Genomic DNA, 16,474 nt, shown 5'->3' with positions numbered 1-16,474 from the left:
GCTATTTGACAGGCATTTGCCAACCCGAAGGATATATGTCGGTTTCCGAATTTGCTATGAAACAACAAGGCGTTGGGTGGCACCTTAAAGCCTAACAAAGTTATTATAGCATCAGCTTTTGTGAGTGGCTGTGACGGCGCGTTGGGGTCCCCCGTCTCCTGCACCCCGAAATGGCACAAACAGACTGCACCAGCCAGTGGAATTGAGGAAGTTTATTGCCTCTCCAGGATACAGCACAGCACAGATGTAGTCTGGTCACAGAGCTGGGCTAGGGTGCCTCAGGCCCCCTTGAGTTGGGGGGAGACTGGGCCCCTAAACTCCAGCTCCTCTCCCTAGGCTGTCTCATCCATCCTCACAGACAGCCACCAACCAACTAACCAACTTCCAGCCCTGCCCCCCAGCCAGGGCAGCATTCCACCTTCCTTTGTTCCTCTCCATGGGGGGTGTCTGGCCCCTGGCTCAACAAGTTTGGCATTACCTCTGCCTAGCGAGGTTTTCCCTGCTGGGTCTTGCTCCAGACAGCAGGGGTCACCACAGCCCAGCAAGTACCCCCACTACGTCACAGTGGCAAAAGTAAATGCTACAATAAAATGGTTAGTCTGTAGGGTGTCACCAGACTCCTTGTTGTTTTTGCTGAAACAGACTAACAGGGCGATCTCTGAAATTGACCGTGTTAGTCGACAGGACTTTAGTTTAAAATTTGGTTCAAAAACATGGCGTTAGTGTGTTGCTAAGATTACAAAATCACAGCTCTAAAAAATCGTTGACATCAGGCAAGGGAGCACCACCTTAATAATCCTGCACCAGGCCCCCAAATCCTGAGGACGGCTGTGATTGCAGGAGATGTTCTCTTTGGAACACACCACTTGCTTCCTCCCTTCCCCCTGCTGCCTGTCCATCCCAGTGTGTGAAATGTCCCGCTCACACTGCGGTATGTTTCTTCATGTCTCCAGGCAATAACTCGATTTCCCAGTACCGGCATGTACTGGGGATGAATAAACAATCCTATGTAGTGGATGCCACCGGCAGACAGCAAGACACTTTCTACATCGAGGGATTAGTTTTCCCGGATGCTGACTTCTCGGGGCTGGTTTCCTTCAGCGTCACCCTGCTAGAGGTCTCCGAGCAGGTAGGAAACACTCTTTTCACGATGGGCCGTACAGAGAGATGCGTCTAGCTGCAGCGCCTTTTATCCAGTGGAAGGATGATCACATAGGTAGGCAAGGGTCAGGCCAGCATAGCCCCCTTTTCTGGGAGGAGGGCTTTGGGATGACCGAAAGGCTCAGACAAACTAGAAACAGCCCTGAACTTCCAGCTTCCCAGCTCTGCCTGTAACTTTCTTTGCTGCTGAACTAGAGTTCCCAGAGCGCGAGTTTCTGGTCAGTTGCTGAGAGAGGGAGTTTCCCTGGGGAGCACGTTTTGGGCACTGTTATGGGGGTGGACGCCTCGTGCCCCTTTGGGAGGGGGTATAGTATGGCCTGGCGGCCGAGTCTATACTGCCCCCCCTGTCTGGGGGTAAATGTGGCGTAGCGGCCGAGTCTATACCGCATCCAAATGGTTCCCTTCTTTGGGGGGCCAGGGAAGGGGAGTTAGAGGGCCCGGGTCCTCCCTCTTCACCGGGCCCCAGCCCAGAGCCCTATCAGTGGCGGGTGGTTCCCACCACTGGCTCAGCGGGGAGTTGCCCCCAAAGCACATCAAGCTCTCCGGGCTATCTCTTGTCCCTTGCCCTGGGCTGCTTCCTACCCCCACCTGCTGGCCGTCCCCGACCCCACCTGGTCTGGCCCCTGGTCTGGCCGAAAGGAGGGGGGCTGCTGGCTGAGTCCAGAGTCGGACTGAGCGGCGCTTTGACGGACCAGACACACGACTCTGTTTTACTGCATTTGGAGCAGTCCTCCGAATGAAGGACAGGATCGCCCGAGTTACCCCTATAGTAAAGGAGCACCTGGAAAAGGCGATGGAGGGTCCCGAGCGCCATGTGGCGGTTAAGGGACGGCTCCTAACCCCGGTCGTGTTTCGCCACTGCCAGGGCTAAAGACGAGCCCAGTTACAGTGTAGACGTGCCGCACAGACGGGGCCTCCTAGCCACGTCTGTGGAGTTCGGGGAGCCCCGCCTCCCCACCGGGAGGAATCCCCTACAGCACCTGTGAACTCAGCTTAGCTCTCCCTGGAGAGCCCTTCCGAGGCTGTGGCGAGACCCGACTGGAGCGGCTCAGAGAGGCGCTGGAGAAAGCCACGCCCCTTCCGTGAAAAAGCCACGAGAGTGGCGGGAGCCCCCTGCAGGAAGGTGGCGGAACCAGAGAAGTGGCAGATCTGGGCTTAACCCCGGCCTGCCCACGGGGCGGGGCACAGGGGGGAGTTGCCCTGGGGCCTGGTGATTCTAAAGGGCCCGGGGCTCCTGGCCACTCTGACGGGAGAGTCACGTGGTGCTCTCGAGGTGGTGCTAACGGTGTGGGGGGAGGGTGCTGTGGTTCAGGATGCACTGAGTGGTGGGGGGAAGGGCTGACGTGGAATGTTCACTCTCCAGTCCCGCCCCTTCTGCCCGGGGCCACGCCCCTTCTGAAAGTGCAGAGCCAGCCCTCCCCCCCACCCTACCCGCCTTGTCCAGAGGCCCCCTGCTCTAACTCCTCAGCCGCACACTTGCAATGTCCGGGCATTTCTTGCCAGGTGCTCTCAGGCTTCTCCTCCTCTTGCTCGGCAGCCCAGTGCGAGAACCTGCCTTTCAGGGGGGTGACTGGCGTCTTGGCTTCCCAGTCCTTCGTTTGGGAGCCATCCTGCTAGCCGGCAGCTGTGCCTGGGGCATCAGCCTGGGTGCTCAGTGTCTCCCCGGTGAGAAGGGCTTTGCTTTTGCTCGGTGCTTAGTGTTTTTTGCCTATTGCTGCCCATAGAACAAGCCAGACACCCCGCTTTTCACAGACACAGTTGTCTTCCGGGTGGCCCCGTGGATAATGACCCCCAACACCTTGCAGCCCTTGGAGGTTTTTGTTTGCAGGTAAGAACGGTATGACTGTCAGTCGCCAGTCTGGGTGGGGTGGGGGGTGGGGGGGAGCCACATGGCATCCCCAGCTCGAAGGAGCACAGTGGGCGTATGTGTCATACACTTACACAGTGGCTACGTCTAGACTGGCATGATTTTCCGCAAATGCTTTTAACGGCTGAGGATTCAAGTCATACTGGTACCCCAGGGATGGTGCAATCCCCTCCCTTCCCCGCATCCTTCCATCTGGGCGGTTTGTGGGACAATTTGTGCCCTGGGGGATGCGGGGAGGGGATAGTCCCCGGCTGCAGAAACCGCAGTTGTCTGTGGCACCCGGGGGAAGAGCCTCCATTAATCTGAAGCAACCTCCCTCTCCCCCGACTCCCTGGACAATCCAGCCCAGCCTGCAAGGGAAGCCGTGTTGTTGGCTGGCTCCCGTGGTCTCCAGACGCCCTGGTCCAAATGCTGAAGAGCCTGGACCTGCTGCTGCGTCTGACATCCGCAGGGGGCTTTGCCGTCGATCGGAGAGGGAGGAGGAATGAGGGCCCATTTGCAGTGCGGCTGTTTGGCAAGGTTTCGCCTTCCCCAGGAGCTAAGGTCCCTCGGGGCTTGGCTCCCGGCTAAGTCCCTGTGCCCCACTGCCTGTAACTAATGAACCCCTCTGCTCCATGGGTCACTCATTTTCCTTCCAGCATTGAGACAGACGCCAACCCTAATGGGGATTTTCTGGAGGCGCTGAGAGCCCTGGTGAGAAAAGCCAACTGCAAGCTCACCGTCTGCCCTGAGGTGGAAAACCGGCAAGACCGCTGGATCCAGGTAGCGCCACCAGGCTCTGACCTAGCATGTTCCTTCCGGCCATCCCAAAGCGCTTGATCCTTAGGCCACGGAGAGGGAAACTGAGGCACGGGGCAGCAAAGCGATTCCAGGGAGCTGCCAGGAAGAGGGCTTGGCGTAGAGGTCGGGCAGGAGGGAGGGCGCAGGAGGGGCTGGGGGTTGGTGGGTCTGGCAGGAGGGAGGGTACAGGAGGGGGCTGGGGGCTGGTGGGTTGGGCAGGAGGGAGGATGTAGGAGGGGGCTGATGGTTGGTGGGTTGGGCAGGAGAGGGCTGGGGGTGCGGAGTCTGAGCAGGAGAGGGGCTGCAGGCCTGGAGTGCCAGCCCAGTCCCCCTATGCAAGCTGGGGGCCGGCCTCGGGCCATGGGGTCCCCACCCCTGGATTCCAGGCTCTGTGAGAACAGCCTGCATTACGGATGGGATTGGAGGAGGAGCGAGAGGGATTCTCTGGGCGCAGGTGCTCTAGGTCCCCTCTGGGCTGATCCTCAGAGGACAGCGGCAGCCCCCAGTTCTGAAGTCCACCAGGAAGTTCCCGGTCCACCAGGAAGGCAGCCATCGCCCCCCCCCCCCATGTTCTTAGCCCACCACCCGCGCCCGAGCTGCTGCTCTACGTGCTCCCCCCGCTGTCTCCCGCAACAGGACGAGATGGAGTTTGGCTACGTGGAGGCTCCCCACAAGATCTTCCCCGTGGTCTTCGACTCCCCCAGGGACAGAGGCCTGAAGGATTTTGCTTTTAAAAGGATTCTGGTTGGTAGCTGGTTCCCCCCCCCCCCCAGTGGCTGAGAGCAGGTTCCCTGCAGGCTGTTCCTCATTCTGGGGCCAGGTTTGGCCGCTCAGGGCCAGCTCGGAGCTCTCCACCCTGGGGAGGGGCTGTTGCTCATTTGGGGTCCCCCTGGGAGGGTTCCTTCCGAAATAATGCCCAGCCAGAGGACTTCTTACTCCGACTCCTGTACCCCTCATTGTAAGGGCGGTCGGAGGGGTGTGCAGAGCCGTGCCATCCACAGGACACTCTGGGCCCCGTCCTTTGTGGGGGGTCTGCCGTGTTCACCCCAGTGGGCCTACGGAGGGATGGTCTCCCATTCTCAGGTTGAACCCCCTCCTGCACTCACCAGGGTGGAACGAGCTGCGGGAAAGCAGCGCAGCCTGCTCCGCTTCACGGCCATCTCTGCTTCCCCGCAGATCCCGCTGCCGTGGTGAGTGCGGGGAAGGGGGCGGCTCGCCCCCTGCTGTCCCCCCGTGCCAGGCCCCCCAGTATCCCTGAGGCTGCGTCCCTCAGGGGAGGGGGCTTGTGGGACAGGGTGTGATGGGGGGCAGAGGGCAGAGCAGAGGCTGGAAGAGGTGGGGTGGGAGTGGAGCAGGAGCTGGACTTGGGGGACGGGTACAGCACCCCCCGCCCCTCCAGGACTGCAGAGATTCACCTACCACCAGCCACGCATGGGCCAGCTCGGGCTGCAGCTGGCCCATAGGCCACGTGTTTGAGACCCCTGTCCTCAACCCTGCTACGTCCATCCCCAGGGGGCCCTGCTGGATCAGTGTCCATTACCACTGGTCCAGCCACGCTATTTTTCTGTACTGCTGCTTGTTGCCTTACACCCGGTCTATGGATGGGGGAGAGGGAGGGGAGAAAAAGGGGCAGTGGCCCTGGGGTCCAAAAATGCAAAGGGTCCCAGAGCTCCTGCAGCAGTAGTGGCAGCTCAGGCCTCTTTGATGTGCCGCTGGAGCGCTGCTGAGCATCTCCATGAGGACTGGGGAGGGGACATATGTGGCCCCTTCCACCCTCGGCGGTGCTCCTTCCAGGGTTCGGAGCTGCCCCCCTTGTCCCGGGCCTGGCAGGCTGTCGGCCCCACTGCCTTACACACCTTCCCAGCTGGAGACAAAAGTCAGGAACGCCTGGCGATGGATCAGGCACGACCTCAGCGCGGTGCCAAAGCGGGTCCTTCTAGAGCTCGTTTTCTTGGCTTTGGCGAAGGAGGTCAACTGCTCCTCCTCAAATGAGGAACTGCTGGTTGAAAGTCTCACGGGGAGGGGGGGGAGACAGGATAGTCTGTAACTGTAAAAATGAATGGTCCTCTTTTTTTGAGGCATAAGGATTGGGCACAAAAAGGGGTTTTTGTGCAAAAAGAAAACGTCCCCGCTGCTTGTTTTTGCGCAAAAACCCCTAGCGCAAATACGGATCGGCAGAAAATATGCAAATGAGATTGTGACTCATGCAAATGAGTCCCTCATTAGCATATTTTCTGCTGCAAGAACTGTCAGTGCGGACGTAGCCTTAGAGACTAACAAATATATCTCTATGGTATCATGAGCTTTCGTGGGCAAAACCCACTACAAGATCATCTCATCTGAGGAAATGGGTTTTCCCCGTGAAAGCTCATGCTGATATATAGTTAGTCTCTAAGGCTCTGTCTACACTACCAGGTTATTTCGAAATAAGTTATAAATAACAACTCCAGAAATAATTATTTCCAAATAAGCTTTTCCCTCTTCACAAGCAGGAGTTATTTCGAAACAATAGGCTTGGTAGGCTATGTCTAGACTGCAAGCCTCTTTCGAAAAAGAGTGTCTAGACTACAGCCAGTACTTTTGAAAAAGCAAGCTGCTTTTTCAAACGAGAGCTTCCAGGCAGTCTGGATGCTCTCTTTCGAAAAAGCAGTTTGCATTACATAGCCCCTTTTTTCGAAAAAGCACTTTCGAAAAAAGGCGTTATTCCTCGTAAAGCAAGATTTTCTGCGGACGAAAAAACTGCCGCATTCTTTCGATTTACTTTCAAAAGAATGCGGCAGCAGTCTAGACGCAGGGGAAGTTTTTAAAAAAAAACCCTGTTGTCCAGACACACCCATAGTGTGGACACTCGCCTTGTTATTTCGAAATAACTCCCCAGTGTAGATGTGCCCGCAGGTGCCAGAGGACTGCTGGTTGTTTTCACTGGTTGAAAAGGATAGCACCCCCTTCTGGTGAGGGCTTGCCAACTCAGGCAGGTATTGTTTCAGGCTGGTGGGGGAACAGGATCAGGGCTTGAGCTGATGACCCTGTGGGCCCCCGATGAATGCCCTATCCCCTGGGGCACTCAAGAACCTATCCCACCTCCCCGGCATCCCTTATCCTGCCTTCCGAGTGCTAAAGCCAGCCCCAGCTCTGCAGTAGCCTGTGTTGGCTGTTCGGCTGCTTCCAGGGTGGGTGGAAGCAGCAGGTCATCTTTAGCACGATAGTGCTCTAGCAGCAGCTCCGTGGGCAGAGCAGTTAACAGTTTATCTAACTTGATGGTCTCCTCCCCACAAGGGCCCTGACTTTGGCTACGTGACCCGAGTCTCTTCCAAGGGACAAGTCTCCAGCCTGGACTCCTTTGGGAATTTGGAAGTCAGCCCTCCGGTGACCGTCCGTGGGAAGGCGTATCCCCTGGGGAGGATCCTCATTGGAAGCAGCTTGCCCAGGTGAGAGAGGACCATGATGTGGGACTTTTAGGCCTCCTAAACTAAGGCCTTGGTGTGAGAGAGGTTAACAGCTCACTGCTAGTGCCGGCAGTCGGGGATCGGGCGGGCGTCTCCTGTAACCGAGACTGTCGCCCCGCTGCTGAACTGCCGATTCCCTCTGCTGTCTGTCACTTCGAATCAGTCGCCCTCTCGTCGCCAGGGAGGAGTTTATTGTAACCAGGGAGGGATTCAATGTCCGAGCCCCGTTCTGCACAGAGACGTCAATGAAGTCAGAGGACTTCCCACCCCTCCCCGTCTGAGCCGCTTTCAGAGGCAAAGTCTTGCAATGGGAGGGGCGGGGGCTGCAAGAACGCCCCCTACTGGTTCTATCTGGGTGCCTCTGCTTCTGTGGCGCCCATCACCACAGTGTCTGAGCCTCACCCTTGAGTGTATTCGCCCTCGCAACAGCGCGGGCTTGGGGGCCATGCCATTTCACAGAAGGAGAACGGGGGCCCGGAGAGCCAAGGTCACAGGGGATGTCTGTGGCAGAGTAGGAAGCTAAAGGCTGGTGAGCCGGCCCAGGCTAGTGTCTGAACCGCTCTTCCTCATTGGCCAGCATCGCCCCTCATTTCCATTTTGCAAGACAAGCCGGGTTTGAAAACAAAGCAGTAGGTGCCAGCTGTGCTTGGAACTAGGAGACTCGATGGCACTGGGGTGCAGGTCGGTAGAATACGGGAACAGCCTTATCTAATCCAATAGTCCGGAGTTACAGGACTAGGACGTCTCTGGCAGTGATCTTACGTAACCAGCGCCTGAGATCCTGTTTGCTCCGAGCAGTGTCCTTCCGAGGACCACCTACAGGCGTCCTGTCCCAGGGAGCAGGGAGACTCCTCCGTTATCAGCCTGTGCAACAAGGGGATAGTCTACAGTCAGGGGAGGCAGGTGGACAGCGGCAAGAGGACACATACGTGTAGGAAGAAGCGACTCCGCTTCTTTTCGTTATACGGACAGAGAATGGGATCCTGGCCCACCGGCCTAGGACATACCTGTTAGACCCCCAAGGGAACCTTTGGGCTCTGGCCCTTGAGTGAAGCTGAGCCAAGCCCAGCAAAGGCGGCTGGGATGTCTCAGCAAGTTGGCAGCCCTGCAGCACCTCTAGATCCTGGTGCCGTGGCTAGTCCCAGGAAGAACAATCCCGTGTATGGATACTCGAGAGGTCGCCAGCAAGGATGTTCGGACTCATTGAGGAAGGACCAGTGCGGAAGCCTGGTTTTTAATATCCCCACCCTCAAGCTGGAGCTGACCTCGGGGGCTTTAGAAAGGCTTGAACCAACCCCCCTGATCGGGACATGCCGAGTGACAGGTTCTGCCACTTGGGCCCGTTTCCTAGTTGTAGCCATGGAAACTCCACTTAGGATGGTCCAATCAGTCTCACACTCACAGAATGGGAAGTGACTGTCTAGGAAGGACCCCAGAAAAGGATCTAGGGGTCATAGTGAAACACTAAACATAAGTCAACAATGTGACACTGTTGCAAAAAAAGCAAACATGATTCTGGGAGGCATTAATGAGTGTTGTGAGCAAGACACGAGAAGTCATTCTTCCGCTCGACTCTGTGCTCATTAGGCCTCAATTGGAGTATTGTCAGATCTGGCCCAAGGTCAGAGCTGGTGGGGGCGGCACCACGCATGCGCCGGGCGCCTGGGGGCGGGGCCGCACATACGCCGGGCTCCCGGAGTGGGGCTGTGCATACACTGGGCGCCCAGGGGCGGGAGGCGCCATGCGCCCAGGGGTGGGGCCACACATGCGTCGCACTCCAAGGGGCAGCGCCGCGCTCCCAGGGCCCGGGGAGCGTGAATGGCTCAGGCCAGCCCTGAGTATTATGTTTTGGTCTGGGTACCACATTTTAAGAAAGATGTGGAGAAATTGGAGAAGGCCCAAAGAAGAGAAACAAGAATGAATGAATGAACATGAGCGATGAAGTAAGACTGAAAGAATTGGGCTTGTTTAGTTTGGAAAGGAGAAGACTGAGACGACATGATTGCACTTTTCAGGTATCTTAAAAGGTGTCACAAGGAGGAAGGAGAAAAATTGTTCTCCTTGGCCTCTGAGGACAGGACAAGAAGCAATGGGCTTACACTGCAGCAAGGGAGGTTGAGGTTGGACATTAGGAAAAACTTCCTACCTGACTGGGTGGTTAAACACTGCAATACATTGCCTAGGGCGGTTGTGGAATCTCTATCACTGGAGATATTTAAGAGCAGCTTAGATAGACATCTATCAGGGACGGTCTAAACAGTACTGAGTCCTGCCATGAGGGCAGGGGACTGGACTTGATGACCTCTCGAGGTCCCTTCCAGTTCTAGTGTTCTATGAGTCAATGAAACATTCTTGATCCGCAGCCCTTCCATGTCTTGAGTGGCCTTGCCCTGGAGAGTTCTGTTGTTCTCAATGGGCCTGCCAGCCTGGTTAAGTGCTACTCAGCGGGTTGAGGGACCTAAATTTCCTGCTGCCATATAAAGTCCTTCACCCTCCACTGTGCATGTCAACCTATCACAGCGCATAGCCAACATACAGAGTTTATGGGCTTGATGCCATGTTGCCCTGTCCCCCATGCTGTTTCCCCCAGGACATAGTGGCTGTGTCTAGACTGGCCAGTTTTTCCGGAAAATCAGCCGCTTTTGTGGAAAAACTTGCCAGCTGTCTACACTGGCCGCTTGAATTTCTGCAAAAGCACTGACTTCCTACTGTAAGAAATCAGTGTTTCTTGCGGAAATACTATTCTGCTCCCGTTCAGGCAAAAGTCCCTTTTGCGCAAAAGGGCCAGTGTAGACAGCTCAGATTTGTTTTCCGCAAAAAAGCCCCGATGGCGAAAATGGCGATCGGAGCTTTTTTTGTGCAAAAGCGCGTCTAGGTTGGCACGGATGCTTTTCCGCAAAAAGTGCTTTTGCGGAAAAGCATCTGTGCCAATCTAGATGCTCTGTTCCGAAAATGCTTTTAACGGAAAACTTTTCCATTAAAAGCATTTCCGGAAAATCATGCCGATCTAGACGCAGCCAGTGAGTCTAAGCTGCTCCCGGTCTGATGTCTACACCCATCGTGCACCGGTGGGAAAGACCCCACGGCCTGCAGGGCAAAGGAGGAGCAGGCCCTAAATGGGAGAAGAGGGATGACTCCGAAAAGGTTAAATGAACGGAGTGAGCGGACCCGGCTTGGCTCTGCTCCGACTGTCGGGGTAGCTGGTACTAGGCAGAGCAGCTGGGACAAGAAGGCTGAGATGTGCTTTGTGTGGTAAAGAACCCGGCTTTACAAAGGAGTCTGTTCACGGAGATCTCCCTCAGCCCCCGACTCTGTGGCATTTATGTGGGAAATTCAATGAAGCAGCATTCAAAGAACAGAAACAGGCATTGGAAAAGGCCAAAGACAGGCATTGTCACAGAACCCTGGCTCTTTGTATCAAGACAAAGCTAGTTACAAGGGAGGACTGGGGGTTGGGTCTTTTGGGACTTCTACCAACTCTTATGTTCTCCCTTCCCTCTGAATTCCCAGGTCGGGCAACATGAAGATGACAAAGGCCGTCACGGACTTCATCTATGCCCAGAAGGTTCAATCCCCCGTGGAGCTGTACTCTGATTGGCTGACTGTGGGTCACATTGATGAATTCCTGAGCTTTGTCCCAGCTCCTGATGGGAAGGTACCGGTCACCAGGTTCATTTTCTAGTGAGCCCATCCTCCCTTCCAGTAAGGGTTGGCGCTTTGAGAGCATTCATCAGCTGCGGATCTAGAAGCAATTTACAGAGGTTTGGGGAGCATTCCTCTTATTTGACTGATGGGGAAATCGAGGCAGAGGGGAGGGAAAAGTGACTTGCCCAAGGTCAAATGATGAGCCAGTGGCAGAGGTGGGAATAGACAATGCATCTCCTAACTCCCAGTTTTGGGCCCTACCCACTAGACAGCATTACCTCTTTTTAGAGGAGGAAATGTCACAGACCAAATGTCTATAATAGTTACACTCTTGCAAGAACTTAGCCTGTAGCCTTGCGATCCATATACATGAGCCACATGAATGTAATTTTGACTGGATTGCTGTTATGATGGGCTTGCATATTCCTCTCCACAATACTTCCAGTTCTTCAAGTCCCTTTCATCTGTGACTCCCAAGGCTCTCTGTAAAGGTGAAGTAAGCCCCACAACCACCCTGCTAGGATGGGTAAACAGCAGATTACGGAAATCGAGGCAAGGAAGTGATTTGGCTGATATGTCACACTGAGCTACCTCAAGGGACAGCCCCATGTAATTATAACAACATCCATTTTAAAAGAACGTCTGTTTGCCTCTTTTTCCTGGGTCTCTCGTACAGCTCCAAGCACCCGGCTGCATCCTGATTCTACGCTCATCCCACTCAGTAGAACCAGCTTCTGGTTCCAAATGCAGATCTTTCCGCCACAATTGCCTTTCATTTTTCTCATGCTTCCCTGGGAGTCCCTGAAACTTCCCCCTAGCTCATTGCTTTGAGGCTTTGTCAGGGGATGGGGAGAGCAATCCCGTGACAGGAAAAGGAAAGTTCCAAGAAGTTTTGGTCATAGACACGTTTTTTTAATTGCAACAATTCCAACCTTCTCATGGGGATGCTATAATGTACATTTCAGGAGTTCTAAGAGTCCCACCCTCCATTGTAATGGGGGCCCAACTGTACCCACATAAAGGGACAGATAGCCCCTGCCCCAAACCATTCCCACTCTCAATAAGGCGGGGGGGGGGGGGGGGTAGAACAGCTAGGGACTCATCCGGAATGGCCCAGCAGGTCTGGGGTAGAACCCACGGCTCCAGGATTCTGTCTGGACATACTAGACCATACGGACATCTCTGAAGAGCTTTCCAGCCCCAATTGCCATGCTGCTGCTTTCACTGGTTTGGCTCCCCAAGAGAGAGCAACAGTGGGTCCTCTGGCGTAGCCAGGCCTCCGGCCACCACAGGCGTTGTCACGGGCCTCAGAGCCGGTCTAGAGACACAGCGCTTCAGGGGCCGGTGGACACCAGTCCCTCGGCTGCATGAGCTCTCACCAGTCACCTGTGTCCCCGGCGAGGCTGAGTCAGGAGGAGCAGAGGTGGGAGAGCTCAGAGGATGGAGTCTAATGTCAACAAGGCCCGACACTGACTGACTCTCTCTCTTCAGGGTTTCCGGCTGCTCTTGGCCAGCCCGGACGCCTGCTACAAGCTGCTCAAGAAGAAACAAAGAGAAGGTCACGGCCAAGCAGCCCAGTTTGCAGGTGAGTGGCCCAGTGAGGACGCCCTGGTCCCTCTCAGAGGACGCCCGGTGATTCTCTCTCTTCCCTCCCAGGGCTGGAGACCGTGGAGACCGTAACAATAGACGACATGCTGGATGATGAGACCCTGAGGAGCGACAATAACTACGCGCAGGTAGGAGTGGGGAAGAGAATAAGAACATAAGAACGGCCGTACTGGGTCAGACCAAAGGTCCATCTAGCCCAGTAGCCTGTCTGCCGACAGTGACCAGCACCAGGTGCCCCAGAGAGGGTGGACCGAAGACAATGATCAAGCGATTTGTCTCCTGCCATCCATCTCCAGCCTCTGACAAACAGAGGCCAAGGACACCATTTCTATCCCCTGGCTAATAGCCTTTTATGGACCTAACCTCCATGAAATTATCTAGCTTCTCTTTAAACTCTATTATAGTCCTAGCCTTCACAGCCTCCTCTGTCAAGGAGTTCCACAGGTTGACTACACGCTGTGTGAAGAAGAACTTTCTTTTATTAGTTTTAAACCTGCTACCCATTAATTTCATTTGGTGTCCTCTAGTTCTTCTATTTAGGGAACTAAAGAGAGTGTCCCCCTCTCTTCTTCCTCCCACATCCTGCACAGCTCCCGGGGGAGGAGGAGGGGGAGGGGAGGCAGCTCGAGGGCAGGAGCAGCATGACAGTGTGGGGAAGGGGCAACTGAAGTACCAGCTCTTGATAGCTTCCCAGCCAAACCAGTCAGGATCCCCTGTCAGAGGTTCCAAGATCTACCAGTGGATCCCGATTGACAGGTTAGCGACCACTTAGCCCAATAACTCTCCCCCTCATACAGACTCTAGGGTTAACGTTGCCTTTGTCTCTGCAACTGGCTAGCGGGAGAAATACAGCCCTTCCACTCCACAGCCCCAACAGGCCTGCAGTCACCTCCCTCCTCTCCAACCCTTCCTTTCCCCAGAGCTGCATTGACTTGAATCGACAGACCCTTAAGCAGGAGCTGGGCCTGACTGAACAAGACATCGTTGATATCCCTCAGCTGTTCCAGTTGAATGGTTCCGAGGCGGATGCTTTTTTCCCAGACATGGTGAGGGACGAGCCCTGCTCAAGCAGTTGCTTCTCTTTTTTGCGCCATCCTCTGCATTGCCCATCGGATGCCTATTGCTCGCTTTGTTTCCCCAGCCAAGCTTTCAGTCTTTATCTTTCTTAATTCCCTCCTCTGCCTTTCTCTTTCCATCCTGGACTCTCGCTCCTGGACTCCCTTTCCGCCCCCAGGACCTGCCCTCAAAGAGTGGGTCTCAAACAGGAGGCAAGACCTCGCCAATGACATGCAGGACCGTCGCGTGTCGAGCTGAGCAAACGAAAGAGTTTTTGGTTCTGCAGAGATTTAGAAAAGTTGGGGAAAACTGTCTGGGGTTGGACTGAAAAGAAAACTCATGTGCTGTGTCTACATGGGCAAGATTTTGTGCAAAATCTTGCCACCTGTCTACACTGGCCACGAGTATTTGCGCAAGAACACTGACGTTCTAATGTATAAAATCAGTGCTTCTTGCACAAATACTCTGACACTCCCGCTCAGGGATAAGCCCTCTTGCGCAACTGTTCTTGTGCAAGAGGCCAGTGTAGACAGGCAACGTTAACTTCTTGAGCAAGAAGCACGATGGCTAAAATGGCCATCAGAGCTTTCTTGCGCAAGAGCGCGTCTACACTGGCACGGATGCTTTTGCACAAAAGCACATCTCTTGCGCAAAATCATGCCAGTGTAGACGTAGCCAAACGATGTTTTCGGCAAAGAGTAAAATAAAAAAAGTTTGAGGGGGCTGAGGAAACATGCTGTTCCACTCAAAATGTTTCAGTTTGATTCAGATCATTTTTTAACTGTTGAAAAACAACTCAAACATAGAAGTAAAGGAACTTTCAGGGCAAACAGTTGTTTTCAAAATGAAAAACTGTCCTAGAGAAAAAGGCAAACTGAAAAGTTTTGTAAAATCAACTCAGGTTCACAAAACATTCCAGTGTCACTGAATCTGCATTTTATGGTTTTTAAAAAAAGTGTTGGTTGAATAGTATAGCCCATCTCTAGCTAAGAGGATAGGGCATAAGGGTGGTTACATGTAAAACACAGAGGAGCTGTCTGGTTGCTAGATATCCCACCGTGCCTCTCTCTCTTTTCTCCTGGGTGCAGGTGAACATGATCGTCCTGGGGAAACATCTGGGCATCCCAAAGCCGTTTGGGCCGATCATCGACGGGCGCTGCTGCCTGGAAGAGAACGTCCGCTCCCTGCTGGAGCCGCTGGGCCTGACCTGCACCTTCATCGATGACTTTTTCTCCTACCACGCCCTGCTGGGGGAGATCCACTGCGGCACCAACGTCCGCAGAAAACCCTTCTCCTTCAAGTGGTGGAACATGATCCCCTGAACGGAGGGCGCGAAACCCTCACGACCGGCGCTGCACTTTTGCCAAACAAAGGAACACGGGACCAAATTGATGCTAACGAACTCTGGATAAGGGACCCTGGAATCTGGTCATTTCAGAAGATTTGTAAATAAAGAGAACACCATCCCAGGAAGCCCTGGACTCTAAGAAGCCCTGAACCCTAAGCTGGAAGCTCTCACATGCCGGTCCTTCTCTGCTGTAACCCGTGTGCGCCTGATGCTCAGTTAGAGCACAGGTGTTCATTACAGATGTGTTAACACAGCCACAGGGGAACATAATGAACAGCTGCAGGGCTCAAGTATTACTTGGCATTTGGAGATCTGCCCCAAAATTCAGAACTTTCAGTGGATCCTGATTCAGAGCTTAGTATTTTAGCCATATGCCCGGTCTCTCTTGCACCCCTAAGGCCCCTCTGAAGCAGGGGCAACCTACTGACATCCCAGTATTTTGGGCCCCTTTTAAGGAGGTGGGCAGGGACTTGGGAGTCATGTCTCTTATTTCTAGCTCTGCTCGTGAGCTGCTGTTTGATCTTGGGCAAGTCATTTGCTCTCTATGTGCCTGTCTGTAAAGTCCTTCCCATTCTTCCTAGGATCCAGGGCTGAACATAGTTTAAAACTATTGCTCCCGAGAGCCAAGGAGAGCACATCTTTCCCCCTAACTTCCCTGGCTAGCAGTGATTTTTAACGGTCATAAAAATCTCATTACTTCTCCTTTGGTGTTGCAGAAGAGCGACACAGAACATGGGCATTTCAACTCACTTCCTGGGCTTTCTCCAAATGTCTTGTATTTCCAATTGTATTCTGTCACGTTGATTGTTGTAAACAGTTGGTGAGAGTTAATTTATTCCTTGATAACTTGCTTCAAGTGTGTCTGCACCTTCTCTATACACAGCACAAACTAGCCACAGGATTTGAACTCAAGGCCCCACAGTTGCCATCAGCAGGTAGCAGGAGTGGGCTATTGCTGGGACACTTTGGAGGTTCGCCCAGACCAGTAAGGTGATATTACTGACCCCTCTGTAGCCCAGAGCAGGGTGGGAGTGAAGGGTGGTGCAGGAGTTCAGGCAGGGGTTGGGTATGGGGGGACCAGGGCAGGAGCAAGGAGCGTGCGAGGGGGGCTGAGTGCAGCAGCTTTGTTTTACCCAGCTCTACCTCTTGTCTTGTCTGAAAGACCCTTGACAAACTGGCTGAGCCGGAAGAAGGTGGATCAGAGCTGAGCCTGAACCACGCGATAGGCACAATTTTCAGAAGCGCCCAAGTCCTATTTTCAAAAGTGACTTATGCAAGTGGGCCAGAGCCTCGATGCTGTGTAGGCACCAGCCTGAGTCCTATTCACCTGCAACAAGACTTAGGCCCTATTTTCAAAATTGTCTTGGGCACGTAGGAGCCAAAGATGCTTTGGCGCCTTTGAAAACTTTATCCTAAAGGCATACTCCCTCCCCTGCTCATGCTCAGCCCTCTACCTCCCAAACGCAGTGGCTATAAAATCCTATGCAAGCCAAGGGTCTGATTTGAACTCAGCAGCAGCCATGAAGCCAGCCTTAATTAATTGCAGCTGGTATTATTTTGCCA

At 54.2% G+C, this 16,474-nt stretch overlaps 1 protein-coding gene across 1 annotated transcript in view; it reads left to right on the top strand.

Moving 5' to 3' along the window:
- The window catches only part of LOC102445288 (protein-arginine deiminase type-3-like), a 46,513-nt gene extending 30,737 nt beyond the window's left edge, over positions 1–15,776 (top strand). Inside the window, exons 7-16 of the mRNA XM_075906414.2 lie at positions 954–1,129; positions 2,886–2,989; positions 3,667–3,790; positions 4,445–4,552; positions 7,085–7,236; positions 10,765–10,909; positions 12,391–12,484; positions 12,556–12,635; positions 13,428–13,553; positions 14,652–15,776. Of these exons, the coding sequence (XP_075762529.2) occupies positions 954–1,129; positions 2,886–2,989; positions 3,667–3,790; positions 4,445–4,552; positions 7,085–7,236; positions 10,765–10,909; positions 12,391–12,484; positions 12,556–12,635; positions 13,428–13,553; positions 14,652–14,885 (1,343 nt within the window). The 3' untranslated portion in view covers positions 14,886–15,776. The remainder of the gene's footprint in view (positions 1–953; positions 1,130–2,885; positions 2,990–3,666; positions 3,791–4,444; positions 4,553–7,084; positions 7,237–10,764; positions 10,910–12,390; positions 12,485–12,555; positions 12,636–13,427; positions 13,554–14,651) is intronic.
- Positions 15,777–16,474: the final 698 nt, after the last annotated feature.

Source organism: Pelodiscus sinensis, chromosome 24, assembly GCF_052426305.1.
Source record: "Pelodiscus sinensis isolate ZL-2025 chromosome 24, ASM5242630v1, whole genome shotgun sequence".
Taxonomy (NCBI): Eukaryota; Metazoa; Chordata; order Testudines; family Trionychidae; genus Pelodiscus; species Pelodiscus sinensis.
The sequence above is the reverse complement of the archived record's forward strand: the minus strand, read 5'-3'. Positions and strand labels throughout refer to the sequence as shown.